General features: G+C 41.5%; 1 protein-coding gene across 1 annotated transcript; it reads right to left on the minus strand.

Moving 5' to 3' along the window:
- Window positions 1-414: 414 nt before the first annotated feature.
- Window positions 415-25,328, minus strand: LOC110966626 (serine/threonine-protein kinase PAK 6-like). Its single transcript, XM_051960790.1, has 11 exons — window positions 25,206-25,328; window positions 22,675-22,794; window positions 12,039-12,114; window positions 10,034-10,282; window positions 6,666-7,238; window positions 5,731-6,177; window positions 5,393-5,526; window positions 3,085-3,211; window positions 2,394-2,519; window positions 2,081-2,215; window positions 415-1,709 (listed from the first exon to the last, which is right to left on the minus strand). The coding sequence occupies exons 4-11, from the start codon at window positions 10,238-10,240 to the stop codon at window positions 1,542-1,544; spliced, it is 1,917 nt and encodes a 638-aa protein (XP_051816750.1). The 5' UTR covers window positions 10,241-10,282; window positions 12,039-12,114; window positions 22,675-22,794; window positions 25,206-25,328; the 3' UTR covers window positions 415-1,541.

A 25,328-nucleotide genomic window follows, 5' to 3' on the forward strand; every position in this document is an offset into this window, starting at 1 on the left:
TCAGCTTACAGAGAAATAAAAATGGCAAATGAAATACTTCCAAGAACCTCCAGTGTGTTCTTTAAGTACCTGTTTGATTTTAACATTTTAACAGACACTCTATAAAATTGATATTAAATTAGAAGCTGAAAGGTTTTTGTAAATGAAAGAAAGTGGTTTGACTGTAGGGAAAAACACAAGAAGTTCACACTACTGCACAAATGTACTAAAAATGAAGGAACTGATTCCAGATTCCTGTCATTTGGAGGATTAGAAAGAAAGCAGTGAACGGACTGTGACATTTTAAATACATCAGGTTTATTATTCCAAACATGTCACTAATGTGTGCAAGGTCACATTCAAACTGTGCAAGTTTTCAAACGAAATCCATCTCTTAGTGTACAACAGGAACAGCGAGGAAGAGCTTCTCATCATCGTCACAAGAAAAAATGCTCAGTCTGCGCATTTATGAAGAGAAACATGCAAACATGGTCTCAAGATAAGATGAATTCTACTTGATGATCAAGCAAAAGACATCAAATAAATCTGTTTTTGGATGTTTATAGACCAAATGATTAGTCAGTTAATTCATTGTATAAATAATCGAATTAATCTGAATTTAATTAATTACTCGCTGTTAGATTATTTTATATGTTGACACTGTTGGTTTGTTTTCTGTTGGGTTTCATGGCGCAGACATATTGACATGTATTGATTTAAAATAAAGCTCTGATACAGAGCTTCTTCAATTTAAAGCATCTTCTGCTCAGCTGAGAGAAATACAATCTGTCCTTAATTTTTAACATTTTTTTTTACATTTATACATTTCTGTGAAGTTGCTATGACAGACGTTCTGACCTGAAATGTGTCTGCAGCTGATCTGAAGTCAGAATCAGAATAAAACTGATTTAAAACAGAATCCTGCATTCGTTTATGTTTGGGTTTCTTCCATTTAAGGCTTGAATTTTTCTTTAACTCTAACTTAGAAATTTCCTTATTGATGTTTTTATTTTCATGATCTGTCGAAGCATGAATGAATCTGAAATGTTCAAAAATTAAATTCCTGCATTTTACTGTTAAAAAACTACAGAACAGGAGGTGAAAGTCGAACAGGGAGCAGCACACAGCAGCTCAGGTACCAGTAAAAACAGGTTGGTCAAGTTTAAACTTCTGTTCACTCACAGAAAACTGTGGACAAGCTGTCAACGTAAAAGGTGAACGTCAGCTGCTTCAGATTAAACAAACTGTCCTGCAGCCGGAGGTCAAAGTTCATGACCTGAAGTGACCTCTCAGACCTGCCTTCAGGCTGGGCTCACTCACCTGATTGGCTGAAGGAGCTCTAACAGTAAGCTGAGATGGGAGGGGCTCATACCAACCCTGATATGTGATTAGCTGCTGCAAGCTTCATAACAACCAATCAGAAGTGGGCTAACGTGTAACATCTGTAACAACGAAAAGGACTCAAGCTGAGCCGCTGCAGCCAAAATGGACTGAGTGTTCATGTGAGCATCAGAGACAAACTCAGGTGAGTCTCAGGTGAGCATCAGACGAGCATCGGGCGTTCAGCAGAGCGACATGCGTTTGCGGTGCTGCTCCACCAGTGGCACCAGGCAGCGTGGCGTCCCGGCCTGCAGCAGGAACGGGTGCTCCAGCAGGTCGGCGGCGCTGCTGCGCTGCAACGTGTCACGAGTCAACATGCAGCCTAGGAAGTCCTTCAACACTGGAGACACCTGGACACAGACAGTGACATCATCAGCTACTGATCACTACCCCACAATGAAGAGCGAGCTAATTAGTTAGTCCAATAGTATGTGTCTGCAGAGCCGGAGGCTGCACGGAGAGGGCGGTTTGTTTTATAACATTTTATTGGTTTAACGTTACAAACATTTATATTCATGCATGTCAAGGAGTCATAGTCATTTAAACTGTAAGTTGTGCACTACAATCATCATCTATTGTGGTAACTTATAAAAAATGCTCGAAATGTGCAGCCCTCTCGGTGCAACCCTCTAGAAGCAGTCTCCGGCTCTGCAGGCATACTCTGTCAGTTAGTATTGTGATTAAATCTGTCTGGAGTCACAGTCATGAGTGTGTTTCTGACCCTCCGGATGTTCTTGACGTTGGGCGCTGGTTCATCTCTCAGCTTCTTCATGGCGATGATGGGCGTGTCGCTGAAATATGGCGGCTCTCCGTCCACCATCTCCACCACCATGATGCCCAGAGACCAGATGTCCACCTAAAACACAGAAGTCATTCATGTTTCTACATTTAATGTTCCAAGCAACTCCTTCAGCTGAATTCAAGTAATTCATGCAATAAACCTTCAGCACTGAGTAACTTTCACCAGATGAGTGAGAATGCTTTTCAGAGTCACTGAGGTTTCTCGGTTTATCTGGAGGTTTCCTGGCTCCTACCTCAGTCCCATATGGCTTTTTGGAGATCACTTCAGGAGCCATCCAGTACGGAGTCCCAACCAGAGATTTCCTTTTCAGGACGTCTTTACTGATCTGAGCGCAGAAACCAAAGTCTGACAGCTTTATCTGCAGCAGGAGGCAAGAGGAAGAAGGAATCAGCTGTTTTTATATTCTTTACCATCACTATTGTCCCTGTGTATGGGTCGCCTGCTAGTGATGCAGGTTGATGCTCATACATTCCATCAGACCGATATCTTACACAAAACTAATCGCAATGCAGTCTATATCTAACTCCTTTGCTGCAGCATTTGGTAGCTTGTCTTGTTTTAATCTCTATTTCTCCCACACGGTGCATCCAACCATTCTGCCGAAGCCACCCTGTATTGTTAGTTTGGGTGAGACGTGACGACGCCCATCTCAAGTTCTGATCAACATCCAGCCCTCCTGTGATCCATGGTTTGTCTCTATGTATATTCAGAGCCAGGGAACAATCGACTTTCACAATAACAACAATTTTTTAAAAAAATGCACGTTAAAAACGCATTAACATTCCCAGCCCTAGATACAATATGATATAAAAACCAAATTTACCTGACCAGCTTACATGTTAAGGTCAGGACTCTACAATGTTAGCGTTGGGGGTCATTATGTGACTGATTTTCTCACAAAGACAGAAAAATCAATAAGTTACCCTCCCGTCCAGCGTGAGCAGGATTGAGTCGCTCTTGATGTCTCGGTGGATGACCCCCTGGGAGTGGAGGTAGGTCAGCGCCTTCAGGACGCCTTCACACACCGTCGCTATCTGCTCCTCATTCAACCTGAAGGACAAGGAAACACTGAAACACTGAGAACTGTAGTGTAATATTTTTTGGGTACAATGTGCTAAAAATAAGAGATGACAGAATTATGGCAAAAGCTATTAGACTGAAGACCATAAGTAAAACATGCACTCAAAACATAATGGTGTAAACTTAAGGTATTATTACATTTAGCATATATTGGAATAATATACATGAAAATTTATCACAAAATAATGAGGGTAAGATGTAGAGCAAAAAATCTGAACATGTTCCCTGTAAAAGATGACCTGATGGTAACTTAATGCGCATGTCTTCTGTAAAGTAAGATCTAAGGTGAAATATGATAACATGACATCATGATCTGACCAATAGATTGAGAAAAGTATGATGGTGTCAACACTGTCACTCCTATTATACGCCCTATAGGCGTGGAAAAATGACCAACGCTCACAGCATAAAAGACATGCACAGCTCAGTATCTTCAGTTCTTCTTGGGGTGTTATTACTGCTCAGAATTACTCCTGGATTTTGTCGACAAATAAATCCTGCTGCCCTCCAAATGCTGACTTTTCTTGGTGATTTTCTTTTGAAGATCTTGACACCGTCAAGTCATAGACTCTGGCCTTGATGTGTAACTTAGTTTACACTAGGGTGACCATACGTCCTCTTTTGCCCGGACATGTCCTCTTTTGAGAGGCTGTCCGGCCTGTCCGGCCGGTGTTTACAGAGTCCTTCAAATGTCTGGGTTTTTGATCCCCTAAATTCCACATAACGCGAAACCGCCGCGCCGCGCCCTTGAATCGTACTGCGCAGCACTTAGAACCCATTCTCTTCTATCAGACAATTTCCACTGCACACGCTGCGGAGCGCCAGCGCCGCGTCTCTGAAGCGCCGGCGCGCGCCACGGCGCTGGAGATTCGCTTCCTCGCAGGCTGACAGGCAGGTAGGCACACTGCGAGAGAGCACTCGAACCGAAAGAAAATGCCGAAACGCAAATGTCATTTCACTGATGAAATGCGAAAAAAGTACCCCTGTTTTCGTCCGGGTTGTGTCAAATGGGAGGCAGAATGTACAGTCTGCAAAGCTGGGACTTATGTCTCTGTAGCTAATAAGAAAAGGAAAAAGAAGGGAAAAAAGGACTGTTGACTTGAGGTATTATTTCTATATTTTTTTTCATTTGTCATTAGACACATTATTTTGAAGAATGGCCTAACTGAACATTGAAAAATAGGCTACCTCTCTTTTTTTCTTTTTGTTTAATATTTTGAGGCATTATTTCTATTTTTACATAATTGATAATTGGGAGGTTATTTTGAAGAATGGTACTCTACCTCACTTTTCCTAACTGAGGTGTAAGTGTCAGACTTAAGAGAGATGATTATTTCTTATTTTGTTAAACATCTGAATACATGTGCTCCTACACAACTTGAGTCAATAACTATTAAAGACTAGAGCATGCCATATTTGTATGTGACTGATTATATTGTTTAGGAGAATTGCTTTAATTTAATAAATATATTATTTATAAAGCAACTGTTTGTGAGTGTTTTGGGCTATTTTTCTGTATATCCAGGTAAAGTGTTATTTTCTGGGGAATTCAGAATATCTGTTTAACTGAGTTTGAAGCACAGAAAGCCCCCTGACCCACGGAAAACCCCTAAAAATTGGGGGGGGGACTGAAAATTTTTCACACGCGAGCTGGAAGTGTGTCCTCTTTTCAGAGAAACAGAATATGGTCACCCGAGTTTACACTTCATCAGAACTTCCATCTAACGATGGGCATGTGTGAGCGTGTGTGTGTGTGTGTGTGTGTGTGTGTGTGTGCCCAGGTTCTGGCTATACTTGTGGGGACCAAATGTCCCCACAACTATAGGAAAACCAAAAAACATGTCATTTGTGGGGACCTCATTTGGGTCCCCATGAGGGGAAAAAGTGTTTTCTTGGCCATGTTGTTGTTACTGAAAAAAGTCGAGTGCAAAAACGTTTCTTTAGGGTTAGGCATTGTTTTGGTCTGGGTTAAGGTTAGGGTTAGGGTTAGAGGTTAGATATGAATGGGAGTCAATGGTAGATCCCCACAATGATAGGAAAACACAGTCTGTGTGTGTCTGTGTGTGTGTGTGTGTCTGTGTGTGTGTGTGTGTGTGTGTGTGTGTGTGTGTGTGAGAGAGAGAGAGAGAGAGAGAGTGCGGTCCTGTTCACCTGGTCTCACTGACGATGTGGGTCAGAGCGCCACCCTGCAGGTACTCCATGATGACCCACAGCTCCTCCTCCACCAGTGCGCTGCGGTACATCTCCACCACGTTCTGGTGCCGGTAGTCCCTCATGATCACCACCTGGGACACACGGGGACAGACACTATCTGTTCATCCAGCTCCACTCATCACACTCCAGCAAACAACCAAAGGTGAATATCAAAACACATGAGCACCCGTCCACTCCCATACCGATGGTCTGACTGTCAATATCATGTAAAGATCAGGATAACTATTTCCAGTTCAAGCCCCCCCCCACCCCCCCACCCCCCACCCCACCTGTACCTCATTGAAGAGCAGCTCTCGGCGCTGCTGCTTCCTCAGGTCCATCATCTTCACGGCCACCTGTCGCCCGCTGTGCCTCTCTCGGGCGATGCACACCACACCTGTGGACCCCTCCCCAATCTTCACAAAGTTCTCCAGCGTAATCCGTGGGTCGCCCGGATCCACCACCATCTGCAGCGCCGCCTTGAACTGCTCGTGGGTCACCTTCTGAGGACCTCCATCAGGTCCTGCCTGCTGGGAGGAGGAGGAAGGCTGACCCGGGGAGCCAGCAGGGGAGGGACGGGGCAGGGAGGGGCCGCTCTGAATCGAGGGGTTTTGAGTTTTTGTCGGGACGCAGAAGCTGGAGGAGGAGCGGGGCAAACGCTGAGGTGCCCCTCTACCTGTGATGATGGGACTGCTGGTGCTATTGGGGGGCGGGAGAAGGAGGCGAGAGGTGGGGGAGTTGATCTGGGGAAGAGCAGGAAATCAAACGACAAATCATCAGTCACGTCTTTGCAACATATTTCACTGGTGCCACCCTTTGTTCATTCTTAAAAAGTACAAAAGCGATATGATGCATCCAGTTTTAATGCTAAGCTAAGATGGCATTTTACTCCAGACTTTATGCGAAACTAGATTATATGTGTTATGTCTTTAAGTGACCCGTTTTCCTTTGCTTTCTTTCTTCATGGTCAGAGAAGCTAGTTGCTTTCTTGCTTTTCTGACTTTATGCTAAGCTACGTTAGCTACGTTTCATTGCTTTCTGGATTTATGCTAAGTTAAGTTAGCTCTCTTTCTTTGTTATGTCTTTGAGCTAACCTAAGCTAAAGTTTTCCTTTGTTCCTAGTCATTGTGCAGAGACAAACTAAAGAGCTGCAGCTTCATCTGTATCTACAGACATATTTGGGAATTTTATGTCACAATGTGGAACTGTTCCTTTAAGAGAGCAGCCTTACCTTTAGGTCATAGGAGGAGTGTGGTCTTCTGGGAGTTTCTCTGGAGGAGGACAGCAGGTCTGGCAATTGACTGGCTGCTGGTCTGAGCCTCGGATGACCCCTGCTGGTCTCCACAGTCTGCTGGTTGAAGTGACATGAAGTCGGCCTCTGTCGTATCGCTGCTCCCTCACTGCGGGCGTACTGTCCAGCTGACTCACCTGTCCTCTGAGGTGTGCTGGGCGTGGGGGACGTGGCCTCGGACTGTGAGCCCATCTGGCAGGTGGACTTTGCTCTCTGCAGGGCTCCGTTCAGCTTGGGGCTGCCGCTCTCGCTGCGCACCTGTCGGATTCGGTCCTGCCAGTAGGTGGAGCTCCCGCCGCTCTTCACGCTGTTGCCATGACGATTGAGCTCCTCGTACTGATACGACTCGTCCTCGGCCAGTTCTCCCAGTTTGCCCAGTGAGCGGGCCCGTTTCCGTGCCGACGGGCTGCTGCGACGCAAAGAGTTGGAGCTGGAGACGGACAGACGGTTCATCTCCGAGATCACATGACTGATGTAGTCGCCGTGACCGATGAAGCTGCCGCGAACGATCGTCTGCAGACACGAGCAACAAACAAAAACTCACCACCTGCCACATCACAACCTGTAGTGCGCCCACTGTTATTACCCCCTGTTTTCACCCCATTTTTACTAGCCCTCTGTGAATTACCCTGTTACTACCTCACTGTTGTCTCTGTTATTACTTCTCTGTAAATACCCCTCTGTTAATACCCTACTGTTACTACCCTTCTGTTGATTACCTTTCTTTCATTACTCCTCTCCTATTACCCGTCTGTTGCCATCCTTCTGTAATTACCCAACTGGCACCATTGAACCACCAAGAAGAAACTGAGCTTCGGTGACAGTTTCTGCACATTAAACCAGTTTCAAGTCATCATCCACATGTTATCATCTATGATCAATAATCCTGATAACTCTGCATTGACAGCTTCATGACAAAGGATTCATTTGTAATATGAGTTTATACATGAATGTATCCCAGCTGACTGAGTCTGATTTATTCTGTGGGAAGTGAGTTTATTTCAAGCTGATGTTACAAATGTTAGGACAGTGTAGGATTTTTAATTCTAATTGTAGCATGTAATGTTATCTTTTCTGTTCTATTATTACTTTTTAAGGGTATCTTTTGTTTCTAATGGTAATGTTACATTTTGATGCTAGTTTAATCTTTTTTCAATGCTAGTTTTGGTTTATAATGCTGTTACCTTTAAATGCAAGCTTCAGTTGCTAATGCTAATGTTACCTTTTAATGCTAACTTTATCTTTTCAGTGCTAATGGTATTTTTCAATGCTAATTTTAATTGCTGTTGCTAAGGGTTACTTTTTAATGCCAAATTAATCATTTTTCAATGCTAGCTTTAGTTTTTAAATGCTAATGTTACCCTTGAATGTTAACTATATTTTCAGTGTTAATGTTACTTTTTCATGCTACCTTCAGTGTTTAATGCTAATGCTATGGTTTAATGTTACGTTTGGCTTGTAATGCTAGTGCCATTTTATAACTTCAGTGCTAATATTACTTTTCATTGCTAACTTTAGTTCTTCAGTGTCAATGTCACTTTTATTACTAACTTTAGCTTTTTAATGCTAATGTTATTGTAGATGTTTCATATCATTTGGAAACAGAGCCTGTCCACCAGGGAGCAAAGATGGGCTGATTTTGACTCTGTGAAATGTCCTAGAAAATCAGACGTGAGTCAGTGAGGTTTGTACATGCCCAAGAAAATATTCAGAATGTTGAAATCCCAGTGATGAAAATGAAGCAGCCAAAGTGTTTCTGGGTCATGAGCAAATGACATGAATAATTATTAACAGTGGTTTTTCATGAGTAATTACAGCTGTAATAGCCTTGAGGCTGACATAGTGTCAATCTGCTGTCACACCCTCAGCACTGATCATTTCAAGAACTCAGCAGACAGTCTAATTTTATTCTTTACTTTGAAATCATCAACTTTCAGCATCAACAAGTTAATTCATCATATAAAACGGCCCTTTGAAGAGGCCAGAAAACATCAGTGGCTCTGTAACAGCTGTGCAGTTCCATCTGCTGAGGAGGACCATGGGATCCTAACGTTAACTATACTCTAGCCCTACATTGGTATTCTTCATCAGTGTTTCCCTTACATTAGCAGAGATTTGAGTGCACTTTGGTGTGGATACATAGTAGCTTAGTTTATTATAATTTTGTTAGTATTTTTTTCTATCTATACTCTGATAAAGGGAGATATATTTCCCTAAAATTCAATAAATTCATTCCATAGAGGAATGAATGTATTGACTTTCCCTATGGGGATCAATAAAGCCATTCTATTCTATTCTATTCTATTCTATTCTATTCTATTCTATTCTATTCTATTCTATGAGATGTGTTGGATCCGTTCTAGACAGGTTGCAATCAAAACAATTGTTCAGAGGTCCAAAGTGCAAATAAATAAACTCAGGCATATAAATATACTATATAATATAAATATAAATAAACGAACACATTAAAAAAATAACACAATTAATCACACCTTTCTCAGTTCCCTAATTTCTGGCACAATAATTTCTGGTAACACTGAAGCACACTCCAACCCGGTAGGTGGCGGTAATGAAGCTAAAATCTGTTTGTGAATCAGTGCAGAAACGTCAGACCAACATGGCAGCTCGGTCGCAAACTTTCTCGTTTATTATGAAAACTGTTCAGCCAAATGTATTTCTGAAAGCATTTGAAGCAAAAAAAAAAGCACCTGAATCAGTCCTCGATTTAGTTAAACGACGGCTAGTTTAGACGTCTAACGAAAGTTTCGCAATATGTTGGACATCTGCTGCCCGGGCCGTATCTGCATAAATGCAACTACTTTATTCAAATGAGCTCCTTGGCGACACACCATACGTTAGCTATGACAGCCCTGGTGCCGGCAAACAGTGTAGCCAGCCCACAATAGACCACTTTTCAAGACATTGACAGTGCTTACATAAAGTCTTAAAATGTTGAATATAATCACTATAATTGCACTTTGAGTTTGCAGTAATCTGTGAATGTAAACAAACATTTTTTGTTGTTTAAGTTCACTTACATGTCTATTCACCGAGTCAGTCGTCAACAAAATTTATTTGAATTGAAAAACTATGCTTGTTTTGTCAATTATTGCTATTTGACAAAAACGTGATTAGTCACGAATAATTAATTACAATGTCTGTAATTAATTAGATTAATTCTTTTAAGCGTCCCACAACTAAAATAAACAAACTGCACTACACGGCCTATGAATGGTAATGTCAGAGTTCTCACATCGATACATTCAATACTTAAAGCATTTCAAGATGATTCAAATATGGCCTCTGACCTTCTTTGGTACGAGTTCAACCTCAGTGATCCTGGAGGGGTCCACCAGGGGGCGGGGCCTCTTCAGTGTGTCGATGACGCTCTGCCACTGTGGCGGCAAACCCACATAGCGTCCTGTGGTAACATCGAATGACGTGTGGACGCGGTGCTGGAAGTCCTGCGGCGCCGAGATCTGCAGCCTGCGCTTCTTCTTCCTGCGGCTGAACATCGCCACGACAAAGCTGTGACGCTGGTGGGCAGATGATGAGACCTGAGGGAAACAACCGGAAGCAGCAACCTTAGCGCAGGAAGAACAACACCACCAATGCTGCTGATCAGTCCGAGACATGGCTGGAGTCCCATAAATGCAGTGAAATACAAATTAAACACAGTGAAAGCACAAAGACATGCTGTGAAAGAGTCCTGACACTGACAGCTCCTCTTCCTGCTCAAGTGATTCACCTGAGCCCAGTCACATGACCTCCTCCACCCTCCTCTGTCAAACACAAACCGACCAAACAGCCCAGGTGAGATCTCACTTGTCTGCATAATTACCAATAATATTTCTTTAAATTACAGCAGGTGTTTGTCCACAGCACACAACAACATTTCACACATTGAGATTCAGAAAAATAAACTTGACACTGAATCTGGACAATATGTGTTAGAGTTTGTTTGCAGATTTTCCTTTATGACTCTCAGAGGAAGGAGGTGAAATCTGGATTTGTTTACGACATATCTATGCACACACATTTGTAGATAACCAAAGGTTTATCTTCTTTTCCAGTATGCTTAATGACTGTAACAAAAATGTAGTTTCCAATAAAATTGGAAATTAAATAAAAGTTGAATGTTAGGTCATTAAACTTTACTTTGTTTTCCTGCTGTCTTCCTTACTAATATAAGGAGGTTTCCAAGTAGCTTGTGTGTTAGTGTCTGTTATGAGCAGATAGTGTGATAGCTTGTGCTTGCTATTGTTCTGAGCAGATTATTCAGAGTGAGCATGTGTTAGCTCCTGTTTGGGGTGGATCGCTGACAGTTAGCATGCATTAGCTCCTTTTATAAATAGACAGTTCAGTGTTAGCTCCTGTTTTAGGATATCAGTTACAGTTAGCATGTGTAGCTCCTGTTCTGAGTGGACAGTTTACAGTTAGCATGCATTAGCTCCTTTTATGAATAAATAGTTTACAGTTAACATGTAGTACATGTGCTCTGAGTAGGTAGTTAACAATTAGCACAGTGCCATTTGCAGTTATTTCTAATCTAATCTGAATTAAACTGTGAATTTATTTTCACTGATCACCAGTTTTCCCAAACTTTGTGGCCCACGAATGAAACTTGAGATCACATTAACATAATGTTATGTAATGAGTCTTTGTGAGTGATGAGAACTGAACTGATACAGGTCAAACAGGGTCATTACATTAGATCCATCAGCTGATCCAAAGAACTCACTGCTCAAAATCATCATCATCATCATCATCATCATCATCATCATCATCATCAATGTTAATGTTTCAAAGAAAGAGGCACTGAAATGAATTTCGTAATCATTATGAACAAGAGAAAAACAATCAGGAGACAGATTAAGATTTCTTAAAAAAAAGGTATTTTTCCTGCTTATAATTTAATCTTTTTGTATGTTTTCTATCAGTTTCACACAGACTGCAGGCTGCCTCCACTAGTTTTATCATAAGCCTATGTTAATGCTAGTTCCAGGTTCTAATCCTAATTCTCATCTGAACTTGGTTCTCACCTGGATCTGTTTTACATCTGAACCTGGTTCTAGCTTGGATCTAACCTTATTTGAATCTGCTTCTAAACTAAACCTAGTTCTAACCTCAACCTCATTCTAAAGTGAACTTGGTTCTAACCTTCATCTGGTTTGAACTTGGACCGTGAAACCAGATCTGGACCCTCACACAGGTCTTTAAAGGTGTCTACATAGATCCCCCACAAAGTGTAAAACTCAACTGGGTTCTCACAAAGATGAAAACACACACAGACACACACCTCCTCTCTCTTACCTGAGTGCAAGTCGGTGTCTCTCTGCTGCAGGTAGACCAGGTCCAACCTGTCCAGATCAGATCGGTCCACCTCGACCTGGAGGGAAACACAGAGACAATGAAGCACAGAGCCTCCTCCACCTCCTCCTTCGCTTCATCATCCATCCATAATCATCATCATCATCCCTCCCTCTCCTCCTCCTCTGACTGACCGGATCAGATCATCCACATCCTCCTCCACTCCCACTGAACAAACATGAGCAGGAGGCTGCTGCAGTTCAGTCTGTGAGCGAGAATTTAAGACCGAATTATGATGCTATGATTGAATTGTCAGTCTGTTGATTGAGTGGACAAAATAATGGGAACATGTTTGGGCAGAATGCGGTCCAGAGTGAACCTGCAGCAACCGTCAGCTGATAGGACTGTATGTACAGAGGGAAGGTCTGAGGTGTCTGCTGACACTGCAGGTTATTAGTTTCTCACTTTCCAGCTGCTGTACATCTGGTGATGTCAGCCAATCAATGAATGGCAGCTAGACCATCAATGAGGAACATCTTTTGACTGCGTTTTAACTACAGAAACATGACTGCATTCATAAAGACACTGACTGACAAAAAGGAAGTGGTTCAGGAGTTATTTTGACTCCTTAAGATTTCTGTAAATTCATCTTTCCTGCCAGGCGAATCTCTCTGTTGTCCAGTTGTTCAGATCAAGCTCAATGATTTAGGACATTCTGAGACTGCTAATGCTAATTCATTTACTGCAGAGCTGAAATTACTGTTGATATGAGAATTAGTGGTGTTATATGTCAGTTCTGGCTAACAGCTAGCATCACACATGACAGCAGCAACAGGTTTAAAGTAGAACACGGTGCAAAAAGGTGGAAATCAGCCTCGTGTCCAAAGCTGACAACTCCAGGCACTGCTAAAATGGCACTGCTTCAATCTTAATTATAGAATTAAAAGAAACTGATGTTAGCACAAGGACCAAACATTCGTATAAAAAGCCCAAATGACACATTTATCAGAGCCAGAATCTGTATAAACAGAAAGAATGTTGTGATTTTCAACTTTTTGGCAATCGTTGAACAATAAATCATTTGTAGTGTGCAGCTCTGTCAGAAAAATTGACCAAATATAAGCTAAAAATTGTGATAATTCATAAAAATCCCTTTATTCTATATGCCCTATTTAAACACATAATCAAAAAATAATACCTAGATTCTGCAAAAATACACAAAAAATATGTACTCCATGGCAGAAACTAAAGTCAAAAGTGACCCAGCTATGACCAGCAGTCAAGTGACAAAAATCAGGGACTATTTGGATGAACTGCAGGCTGTGTTATTACAGAGCACAGAGGAGACGAGCACAGAAACAAAATGAAAATGTAAGTTGTAAACTATCTATAGTATGTACACTCACTATTTTTCAGGATTGGGAACACCTGTGGATGCTTGGAAATAAATAATCAAAGGATTTTTCTTTTATTGATGGCATTGTAAATGCGTCAAAGGACAGGTATCTGCTCCTTTGTGCAAGGAGGAACAGGATGAGCACCGCAATAGCTCTACAAAATGACCTCCAGCAGACCACTGGTGTGAATGTCTCTGACCAAACAATCAAAAAGAGATGTAATGAGAGTGGTCTGAGGGACCAGCGTCCTCTAGTGCCCGCTGTGCTCGCTGACTGGCACTGTGGAGCTTGGCTGACATTTGCCATAGAACACAGGAATTTGCAAGTCCACCACTGGTGCCCTGTGCTTTTCACAGATGAGAGCAGGTTCACCCTGAGCACATGTGACAGACATGAAAGGGTCTGGAGAAGCCATGGAGAACGTTATGCTGCCTGTAACATTGTTGAGCATGACCGGTTTGGTGGTGGGTCAGTGATGGTGTGGGGAGGCATATCCATGGAGGGATGCACAGACCTCTACAGGCTGGACAATGGCATTCTGACTGCCTTTAGATATCAGGATGAAATCCTTTGACCCATTGTCAGACCCTGCATTGGTGCAGTGGTCCTGGATTCCTTCTGGTGCACGACAATGCCCAGTCTTATGTGGTAAGAGAACTCATGCAGTTCCTGGAGAATGAAGGAACTGATATCATTACCTGACCCCCATGCTCACCTGACCTGAATCCAATAGAACACCTTTGGAACATTATATTTTGTTCCATCTGACACCATCAGGTTACTCCTCAGACTGTCCAGGAGCTCAGCGATGCCCTGGTCCAGTTCTGGGAGGAGATACCCCAGGACACCATCTGTCATCTCATTCAGAGCTTGTCCCGGCATCGTCAGTCATGCATACAAGCACATGGAGGCCATACAAACTACTGAATACCATTTTGAGTTGCTGCCAAGGAATTTCAGCAAGATGGACCAGTCTGCCACATCAGTTTTTCACTTTGATTTTGGGGTGTCTTGAATTTAACCCTCCTGGGGGGTTGATAATTTTCATTTCCATCAAAGAATGTGGCATCTTTTCATTCCAACACATTATCCAGTCCATATCAATGCTAATATCCAGTTTGTTTTTCCCCCGAATTGAAATATGATGCATTTTCAAAGTGTTCCTTTAATTTTTTGAGCAGTGTATTTATAGGAGCAGAAAAATGCTCTCACAGTGAATAACAATGTGACAGAAGCAAATAAAACTCACATAAATTGGGGTGCAACTGTTAAAAAGTTAAAGAAAGGCTGAATGTGTCAAAAAGTAATTTTTTCCAGTGGAGTGGGAGGTAGTTAGCTTAGCTTTAGCACCTCCTGCCGATGGGCTACTATGGAGAACACTGTATCCAGAAATACATTTCAGCTGCTTCAGATGAAATTGAGAAATACACGTAGTGAGTGGGGGAATCATGTTACAGCTAACTAGCAAATTTAATTTGACTTTCTAATGTGACATAACGAGGACCAACTCAAACTGCTCGTTCACTCTGTCAAAAAATTCTGAAAGATAAAAGAAACGAGTACATTTAGCAGGAAGGATCAGCATCATCCTGATCTCCAACCAAGACCAACTCTCTGGATCTTATTTAAGTCTTTACAGTGAGTAAAAGAAGCAGATGAATTCACTGAACAGCTCCTGTTTGCAGTGTATCATATATGTACAGACAATTATTACTGTTAATTCTCTGGTTTCTTTAGTGGATATCTGGAGGCTTGTTTTATTGGGCATGAGACAGAAAGGTATCCTTATAAAGTGGAAGTCATACTGAATGTAAACATACACATTTCCTGTCTGTTAACGCAGATTTCACTGAGGTATGAATGACCTGCAGCCCCCTGATGGAGCATCTTTGCCTCCCTGATGGTCTAGAATACAGAGCAGCTGGAAACACCTGCAGGATTAAAGAAAAGCAACCAAAAAAAAGACATAGTGGTCTTGTTAGAAAACAGATTACTTTAGCAACGTTAGTGAATCCATCAACATCAGCTGCAGTTTTCACCTCAACAGTACACGAACTGTTCCTTTAAAGTTCTATATTTCACATAGAAAAATCAAACAGTGGACACCTAATACACACAGTGTGTTCAGTGAATAGAGTGTCCGCCTGTAGGCTGGGTGGATTTAAAACAACTGGTTTCAGTTACCATCAAGAACAATCTACCCCAGTAGACAAACTGAGAGGATTACAACCACTAACTCACCAACAGTTCACTGGGAGGCATGTAGAAACATTTAGTAACGCTGTGTCATCCACTCAGTTTTATTCTGAAGTCAGATTAAAGGTGAGACTTTCATGAATAAGTGTCATTATTTTCTGAAGCCTGAAGCGCTATCATGTGGAGCTGATGGCATACTTTTGGAAACTAAAATTTTATGGTGAAAAAGAATGAATAAATTATACAGAATTTTAGCTTTCATGTGTCATAATTACAACTTTGAGAATTTTCAGTCAGATTTTAGGTCTTTACACAGGAATAAAACCTCCTCTTTCAAAGTTACTGGTGACTAGCTTTTTGCAGCTAACAGGGAGAAAGCACAATTTTTATTCTCTTAGACCTCACCACAGCCCTTGATGCAGCATATAATCCTTCAACACAACCTTCACTATCTTTTTAGTGCTACGAGGACGACACAAAGATATACGTCCTCCTGACTCCTGCTCAATCAAAAAGCCTTGCTGCACAAAATTACCTTGGATTGAATAACTCCAAATCATACAGCAAAGTGTTCAGTCTCCCAAATCATATCAGTTCAACTAAGAGTCAGTTTTCGTTGTGTGTCGATGTGAAGCCTGCTTTCAAAAACTTTAGATCGATATTTGATTCAGATCTAACCTCTGAACCACAGATCGAACAATTCATCAAGTACCGGGGTTGTTCAGTTCAGAACTATCTCCAGAATCAAACTGATGCTCTCAGATTGTGACATGAACAAAGCCACCAACAGAATTACATTTTCCATGCTCGAGTACTTTAACTCACTCACTGTCACTCTCTCCTCTCCAACGAGGTCAGAATGCAGCATCTCGGCTTTTTGTGGTCACATCATTCCAACCTAGGCCTCAGAACTGATTTAAAAATTTTACTGATCACTTTTACAACATGCCACAGTCTGGTCTAAAGGTACATAGCAGAAAAGTTGAGCCCAGTACGAACCAGTTCGTAGCCTTGGATCTAGGATCAGGCCCTTCTGACTTATCCAAAGTTAAGGTTTACATCTGAAGGTGGCTGTGCTAAAGCGATCAGAGTCTCTCAGCTGTGGAACAACTCGTCTGAAGGTACATGTTCACCGAATCTGTCGACTTTACTATTTTTGATTCATTGTGTATGAAAGCAGCCATGCTACTTTATGCAAAACAGGGGTGCCACTAGCTAACTAACTAGGTGTTGGTAATCTGAAATGATGGAGTCTATCCATCATTATTCCATGAAGGTGAAATGAGCATAATCTCTGCTTCATTTTGCCACAAAGAAAAATAAAGATAAGCATCAAAAAAGTTGATGTTGGAATAGAGATTTGCTTTGTGAAGTTATCTATTTATCTATACTCCAGTTCATGTTCTCACATTTCCTGCTCTCTGCTTTAGTTATTACTACATATCTTATCATCCTTTATATCTCTACATGTGTTTTTGTGTGGACACAGTTGTTCTGGGAGGAAACAGCAGTGGATCCTGAGAAGACAGTAAAACAGCCTTGAATCTATATAAATAAAGTTTATTATTGTTATTATAGTTGTTAGCAAATGAGCGATTAAACAGATCAGCTGGCAGTCTGGGAGTCCATGTTTACATGCCGATTAGAGGTGATAATGTGGGGTTAGTTAAGGTGTTCGTTGGTTAACGTCCCTGCAGAGCAGCTGTGTGTTTTAAGGGTGTGACTGACATACCTGAGCAATCAAAGCTTACATGACCAGACAGCTCCACCATGACTCCTCGGTCTGACTGTAAACCAGCAGAGCCTGACTGGAACCAGACTCACCACCAAGCCCACAAGCAGCTATAAAGCCCTCCACTGACCCCCTGCAGTGGCAGGGAGGAGGTTGAGGTGGATGTCTGGGTCAAATGTATTGTAACCATGACAACCAAGGTCCTCTAAAATTAATGAAGACTTACTTGAATACAAACTCGATCTTTGAACTCAACTATCACATCATAAGAGCATTAGTCATCACGTGGTCAGATCAGATGATCAAACTTCCTGTTTGCTCCTTCAGGTTGGAGGACTGGTTGATGTTTTAGAGCCACATCTGTGGAGCAGCACAGCAATCCTTGATGGATCTTGTCCAGGCTTTAATCAAACAAGTGAACTGTAAGCTTGCTGGTTTGTAATGGTCCCAGCAGACACCTGGAGTCAACATCAGTGAGTCAGTCTGGATCACATGAGTAGACAGGGAGATAGCCTTAATCCATATAACAGCTGTGGCAAGACCTCCAAGATGCTCACCAACCTACCACAAGACTGCAATCCTACATTTGACTGCAGAAGAGCTTCAGGAAGACTTAGCAGACTCTGGAGTGGTGGTGCACTGTGGACCGTCAAGGAAAAGTCATCAGAAGAACGTCTTTCCTGCATCTTCACTACAAAACTTAGCACCACAAGTTTTCAAGTTAATGTGTAAAAAAGAATGAAGCTTTGGGGATACAACTTCTGTAGACTGATGTAGTTTAAACAGAAATCTTTGACCTCAATGAGTAAGCAGTTTCAACAAAAATATTACAAACTTCATGAAGTGAAGATGAGCTGCAGGACTAGCATATTAGACTAAATACTTTTCAAAATGTGTTCCTAATAAACCGTCAACTGAGTGTGCACAGAGGACAGAATAGATGGACTTAAGGAACCCATATTATGCATATTAACATGTTTATATTTATATTTTAGGGGTTTACTAGATTATGTTTAAATAGCAGCCTGTTGTGGCGACAATACTACATTTACATATTGTTCAAAAACACAATATTTTTCTCAAACTGTACATAAGGCCAGTAGTTTTAATGCCTGGAATTCATAAATGCAACCCTACTGTATATGAATAGGACAGTGTCCTCAACTGGACAAAAAAGTAGTAGAAAAACAACTACGTGTCCGTGGTGCTATCAGATGAAACAAAATAGCAGCTATATAAAACATTGAAGGAAAAGGAGAAACCATCCATCCATAATCTATACAACACCTAATCCTCATTAGGATCATTGGGGAGCTGGAGTCTATCCCAGCTGACCTCGGGTGAAACCAGGAGACACCCTGGACAGGTCGCCAGTCTATCACAGTCAAGTCAACTTTAATTAGTGGTTCCACAGACTGGGTGCAGCTTCAGAAAAGGCTCGGTCACCTCTGTTTCTTAGCCTGGATCTGGGAACTTTAAGGACCATCTGACTGGCCGGCCTCAGCGATAAAACTGAAGCATAGACAGTTAAAAGCTTGGATAAATAAGAAGGTGCCAACCCATTTCTCACCTTAAAAACAAACAATACAATTTTAAAAAACAGGGCTACATATAGAGACAAACAATCATACTCACATTCACACCTACAGACAATTTAGAGTGACCAGTTAACCTCAGAAGGTTTTATTTTTAACAAGCTGGAGAACCCAGAGAAAACCCACACATGCACAGGGAGAATATGCCAACTCCAAGCAGAAAGATCCCAGGCTGGGACGCGACCCAGGGACCTTCTCGGTGTACAGCGACAATGCTAACCACTGTGCAGCTCAAAAGGAGCAAACAGCAACATTGCACACATAATAGAAAGATCAACAATCTTGTGCCTAACTTGTTATTAATAAACTGCTGCATTTTGTCAAAAGGAAAAAAGAATAATAAAATATCTGCATAATATATCAGCTACACACGTGGACAAAATTGTTGGTACCCCTCAGTTAAAGAAGGAAAAACCCACAATTCTCACTGAAATCACTTGAAACTCACAAAAGTAACAATAAATAAAAATTTATTGAAAATTAAATAATCAAAATCAGCCATCACTTTTGAATTGTTGATTAACATAATTATTTAAAAAAACAAACTAATGAAATAGGGCTGGACAAAAATGATGGTACTCATAACTTAATATTTTGTTGCACAACCTTTTGAGGCAATCACTGCAATTAAACGATTTCTGTATTTGTCAATGAGCGTTCTGCAGCTGTCAACAGGTATTTTGGCCCACTCCTCATGAGCAAACAGCTCCAGTTGTCTCAGGTTTGATGGGTGTCTTCTCCAAATGGCATGTTTCAGCTCCTTCCACATATGTTCAATGGGATTCAGATCTGGGCTCATAGAAGGCCACTTTAGAATAGTCCAACGCTTTTCTCTCAGCCATTCTTGGGTGTTTTTGGCTGTGTGTTTTGGATCGTTGTCCTGTTGGAAGACCCATGACCTGCGACTGAAACCAAGCTTTCTGACACTAGGCAGCACATTTCTCTCCAGAATGCCTTGATAGTCTTCAGATTTCATCGTACCTTGCACACTTTCAAGACACCCTGTGCCAGATGCAGCAAAGCAGCCCCAAAACATTACTGAGCCTCCTCCATGTTTCACCGTAGGGACAGTGTTCTTTTCTTCGTATGCTTGGTTTTTGAGTCTATGAACATAGAGTTGATGTGCCTTACCAAAAAGCTCCAGTTTGGTCTCATCTGTCCAAAGGACATTCTCCCAGAAGCTTTGTGGCTTGTCAACATGCATTTTTGCAAATTCCAGTCTGGCTTTTTTATGAGTTTTTTTCAGCAGTGGTGTCCTCCTTGGTCGTCTCCCATGAAGTCCACTTTGGCTCAAACAACGACGAATGGTGCGATCTGACACTGATGTACCTTGGCCTTGGAGTTCACCTTTAATTTCTTTGGAGGTTGCTCTGGGCTCTTTGGATACAATTCGAATGATCCGTCTCTTCAATTTGTCATCAATTTTCCTCTTGCGGCCACGTCCAGGGAGGTTGGCTACTGTCCCGTGGGTCTTGAACTTCTGAATAATATGAGCCACTGTTGTCACCGGAACTTCAAGCTGTTTAGAGATGGTCTTATAGCCTTTACCTTTAAGATGTTTGTCTATAATTTTTTTTCGGATGTCCTGGGACAATTCTCTCCTTCGCTTTCTGTTGTCCATGTTCAGTGTGGTACACACCTTTTCACCAAACAGCAGGGTGACTACTTGTCTCCCTTTAAATAGGCAGACTGACTGATTATGAGTTTGGAAACACCTGTGATGTCAATTAAATGACACACCTGAGTTAATCATGTCACTCTGGTCAAATAGTTTTCAATCTTTTATAGAGGTACCATCATTTTTGTCCAGGCCTGTTTCATTAGTTTGTTTTTTTAAAATAATTATGTTAATCAACAATTCAAAAGTAATGGCTGTTTTTGATTATTTAATTTTCAAGAAATTTTTATTTATTGTTACTTTTGTGAGTTTCAAGTGATTTCAGTGAGAATTGTGGGTTTTTCCTTCTTTAACTGAGGGGTACCAACAATTTTGTCCACGTGTGTATGTGGTGCCCCGCTGTGGAAATAATCAGTATTGGTCAGTAGTTCAGTAGTTGCTAGGTCCTGAGAATGCAGAGTGCACAAAATTTTGCTGTGGACTTTTCCTTTCACTGTAATTTTGAAACTGTTAAGATGAAAAGAAAACAATCAAACTTGTTATTCGAAATCATATTGTCTTTGACTCACTAAGCAAGAAAAAAAACGATGAAATAAATTTTACTGTGAAAATAATAGTTTATTTAAATGAACAAAAATGTAAATTAAATTACCTTAAAGTTAAAATAAGATGGCGGAAGAGCCAACGATGATCATGTATCTACAAGAGGAGGAGGGAAAATGTTTGGAAGCTGAGCATCATGGAGTATTTCTGCTGTCGTGTCATTGTTTCACTTTGAAGTTCAAACATCTCACAGGGGAAAATAACGAAGCCTCAACTGGAAATGTCCACGTAAAAACTGAAATAATCAACATACTCGAGCTGCAGTCTGTGTACAGACACAGCAGAGTGAGACAATTGACTCACTCTATCTCTTAACACTGACTCACGTCTGAGAATCAAGTTTCTACCAAACTTAAACCGAGTTGCTCAACAGCAACAACAAGAGCAAATAAACAATGATGTGAGGACACACAGAGGAAACATGTTGCTGTTGTCAGATCAGTTACACTTTCACACCAGACTTCCATTCATTAGGATCAACTTACTGCAACACACACACACATATACACACACAGCCAGGCGTGAGGTTGACCTGCTGCTTTCAGATACGGAAAAGGTTCTCTAAGAACCCAATCACGGTTCTTCAGTTGGGGTTTGTTCCATGTTAAAGAACATTCACAGAGTGCTAAAGTGAGTCCTGGTTCTGATCAGACTGAGCTCTTTAAATCTGATTCTGCATGTCTCGGTATACACGACACATTCGCACCAAACTCCATCCAAATATCAGCCAATTTAACATGTGTCAGATAATGGGGTCAAGTGCGTCATATTAAATTACAGAGAGAACAGCAGACGGTTCCTCTGAGGAACAAAGTAGCAGTCGAGTTTATAAAGGCTGTTCTGAGTGGAACCAGTGAACCTTAGAATTCTTATTTCTGTTCATTTAGTTTGTAAATGTCCTTAATCCTTGGTAAATTTATCAATATTTCCACATGCACTAATTTTTCCATTGTTCAAAATGTTATGTACTTGATCGCAAAGGTTGTAAAGAGACCCTAGAACTGGGTTCTTTACAGATATAGATCATATATTATGAAAGCTAGCCTGCTAGAGACTTATAACATGTCCTTTATAAAACAGTATTGGTCCACGTAGAATCCTTAGAACCTGTTCCTGTAAGGCATCTGGAGAACAATGCTCTTTAACGACACACATCACTGATTTATTTTCCAAAACCTGACTGGAAAGACTCTTCAAAATGTTCTTCATAGCACAATAAAGGTCTATCTGGAACCGTTAAAACCTAGTTCTGTAAGGAGTGCTCTTTACGGACACACATCATTTCTTTATTTCTGATGACCAGACTGCTCAGACTCTCTAAGTCATTCTTCTGTCGTCACAATAAAAGTCCATGTGGAACTGGTGGAACAGAGAACCTTCAGAGAAGTTCTGTTTACAGCCATAGTTCTGGTATTTGACAGATGCTGTTACTGTGGATGTCTGGACTCAGCCTGGTTCTGTGGAGAACATGTTAGTTTACACAGAAGCAAACACTCACCTGGCAGCAGAGTCCAGGTGAAACGGTTCCTGCGTCGTTCTCCTCCTCAGACTCTCTGCTGCTCTTCTTTCTCCTCCCACTGTCTCTCTCCCTCCCCCACCTTACTCGTCTCCGTCTCACCTGGTTTCAGGTGGAAGGAGGAGGGGTTTAGTTTGACTGAACATTTTCAAATTCAAAGAAGCTTTATTGGCACATCTGTAGGTCAACAGTTGACCAATCAGTGACAGCCAGTCAACGCTGCCGAACATCAGGGATAAAACTGAAGAATTCAGATTTCTTTGGACATACTGGTTCTTCTCCTGTGATCACTGAGAAGCCTCAGCTCTGTTGATACATAAACTACAGCAGCAGGTCACATTAAAGCTGTTAAACAAGTTTTCAGCCTGTTAAGGTTCTGAAAACATCAAAGCATGGGAACAAACTCAATTCTTGCTAAGGTAAGCTGGATATAAATGATCAAAAAGATTAATAACGGAGCAAAAAGACAAGAAACATAAAACTCGCCTAAAGCAGTGGTGAAGGAACAAAGACTAAGATGTGCAGAGCTTTCTCTCTCTCTGCAGGCTGCAGCTTGCCTCCCTCTCCCCTCAGGCTGAGGAGGACGTGACTCAACAGCCAGACTTCATTCATTTTACTCTAAATTTAACTTGCAGGATTAGACACCTAAACTAACCAGAGGATTGTGTGTCGAATAAAGCAGGTTTGAATTTAATTCAGGTTTAATACTTGAACTAAAACAATGTCAATGACTCACTTCACTTCGATGTAAATATAGTCTAACTATCCTGTGTTTACTCTTAGTGATTTTGTTATGGAGAAAAAGTTGTATCGGTTTGTTTCTGCATTGTGTTGTATGAGATAAGATAGAACTTCTAATTCCAAAGGAAATTTCTTATATTAATCGTTTGTGTTTGATTTCTTGTTTTAGTCAAATGTTTTAAATTATTATTTCTTTAACCTGCCTACAAGCAGCACCTTAAACAAGACAGTGAAGGTACAGACCCTTAAAAGTGAGCTCATGTTACAGGATTGTTTTGCCAGCACTGACTGGGAAACTTTAGAGCTGCAGTTAATCTCTGGATTGAACATGGAGCAGTATGGTGCATTTAGTTCCCACTGCACAGATCCCCACATATCCAATTCAAAAGCCTTGGATAAATAATCAGGTGCGACACATGCTGCATGCCCGCACCACCTTTAAAATCAGGCAACGAAGAGGAAGACAGGATCACAGAGTACAATCTCAGGAAAAGCATCAAACAGACTGGAGGGTTTCTTCTCTAAGACAAAAGGAGCAGGACGTAACACAGAGATAACAAACAATAAGATCTCCCTGCCAGATGAAGGGAATGTATTTGATGCTACCATCGAGCAACCACATAAGCCACACATCTCTCCAAAATATGCATGTAGACCAGCTAACCCACCGCTCGCAATGTCATCTGCTGACTATGAAAAGCGCTGAGAAAAATCAGCCCCACAGGGCAACTTGTCCAGACAACATCCTCACATGGGCCCTGAGGGTCTGAGCTGCAGAGCTCTCTGGCGTCTTCATTAGCATTTTTCAACTCGTCTCTTACACAAACCCCAACTTCATCCAGCTTTATAACAACCATCATCTTTATAAACCCCAAGAAAACCCAGTAACCAGCTTGAACGACTACAGATCCCACACTGTGACTATGAAGTCCTTTAAGAGGATCCTACTGGGACACGCCAAGTCACCAGCTCTCTTTACACTGGGCCCCCATCTGTTTGGTTTCCAATAAAATAAGGATGTCTGTATTAGAGTTCCTCGTCTGCTTATCATAGTCTTTCAGAATTGGAAATATCAGAATGCTTTTAATAAACACCGGCAGCCCTCATGGTTGTGTATCAAGTCTCAAATTTGCAGAAGTCGCAACAGTCCTAGGTGTTCACAAAATGACCAATGAGGCAGGGAGGTAGAAAACCTGCTGCTGTGGCGTCAAAACAACAGGAAACAATGCGAAAGGAAGGAGAAGGAAAGCTGACCTGAGGAAGGAGAAACACCACCAACTTATTGTGCATCAGTGAGAACTTCACCTGAACCCTCCACATCTCCCTGCTGACCAGAAAAACACAGCAGAGCTTCTTCTGGTGCACTAGTATCATCTCAGTATGATACAGCAGCGGCACACAAATGGACCAGAAGCAGAGAGTGATCACGTCACATCACAGACACAACCAGCTGGACTCAACCCAGTCTTCACACTGGTAAATGCACATTTTGACTTTTGAACTACATTCTTTCTGGTCTTTTAGCACCATTTTTCGTATATTTAATTTGATTTGTCTGCCTCAGTTTGCATAAATAGATGCGAGTGATGAGTGAATACTGTAATTAATCATGACACTAGATGGAGACAGTGAGCTAATTTCACTGCGCTGATACCTTGTTGATTTCTGCATATGATGAAATATCTTCAGCTTAACTGGGGAATTCTTTCTGTAAATTCTATTTGCTGGACCCTTTTTCAACATTTTTAACGTATGAATCACAACAAGCTCACCAGGTGAGATGAATCGTTTCCAACATGCGAATTTAATGCTGCTTTCAGAGCGCCCCCTGCTGTTCATAACTTGCTCTTCTGTGGCTTTAATTTGATCATTCTCTATAAAACCAAGCAGAAATC

The sequence above is a fragment of the Acanthochromis polyacanthus genome, chromosome 16, assembly GCF_021347895.1.
Source record: "Acanthochromis polyacanthus isolate Apoly-LR-REF ecotype Palm Island chromosome 16, KAUST_Apoly_ChrSc, whole genome shotgun sequence".
NCBI classification, from domain to species: Eukaryota; Metazoa; Chordata; class Actinopteri; family Pomacentridae; genus Acanthochromis; species Acanthochromis polyacanthus.

Coding starts and splice junctions, on each gene's coding strand:
- LOC110966626 (XM_051960790.1), bottom strand. CDS start 10,240: ATGTTCAGCCGCAGGAAGAAGAAGCGCAGGCTGCAGATCTCGGCGCCG. Junction 5,527..5,730: donor GAGAGCTGCTCTTCAATGAG/GTACAGGTGGGG, acceptor CGTGTGTCCCAG/GTGGTGATCATGAGGGACTA. Junction 1,710..2,080: donor ACGTCAAGAACATCCGGAGG/GTCAGAAACACA, acceptor GTCTGTGTCCAG/GTGTCTCCAGTGTTGAAGGA.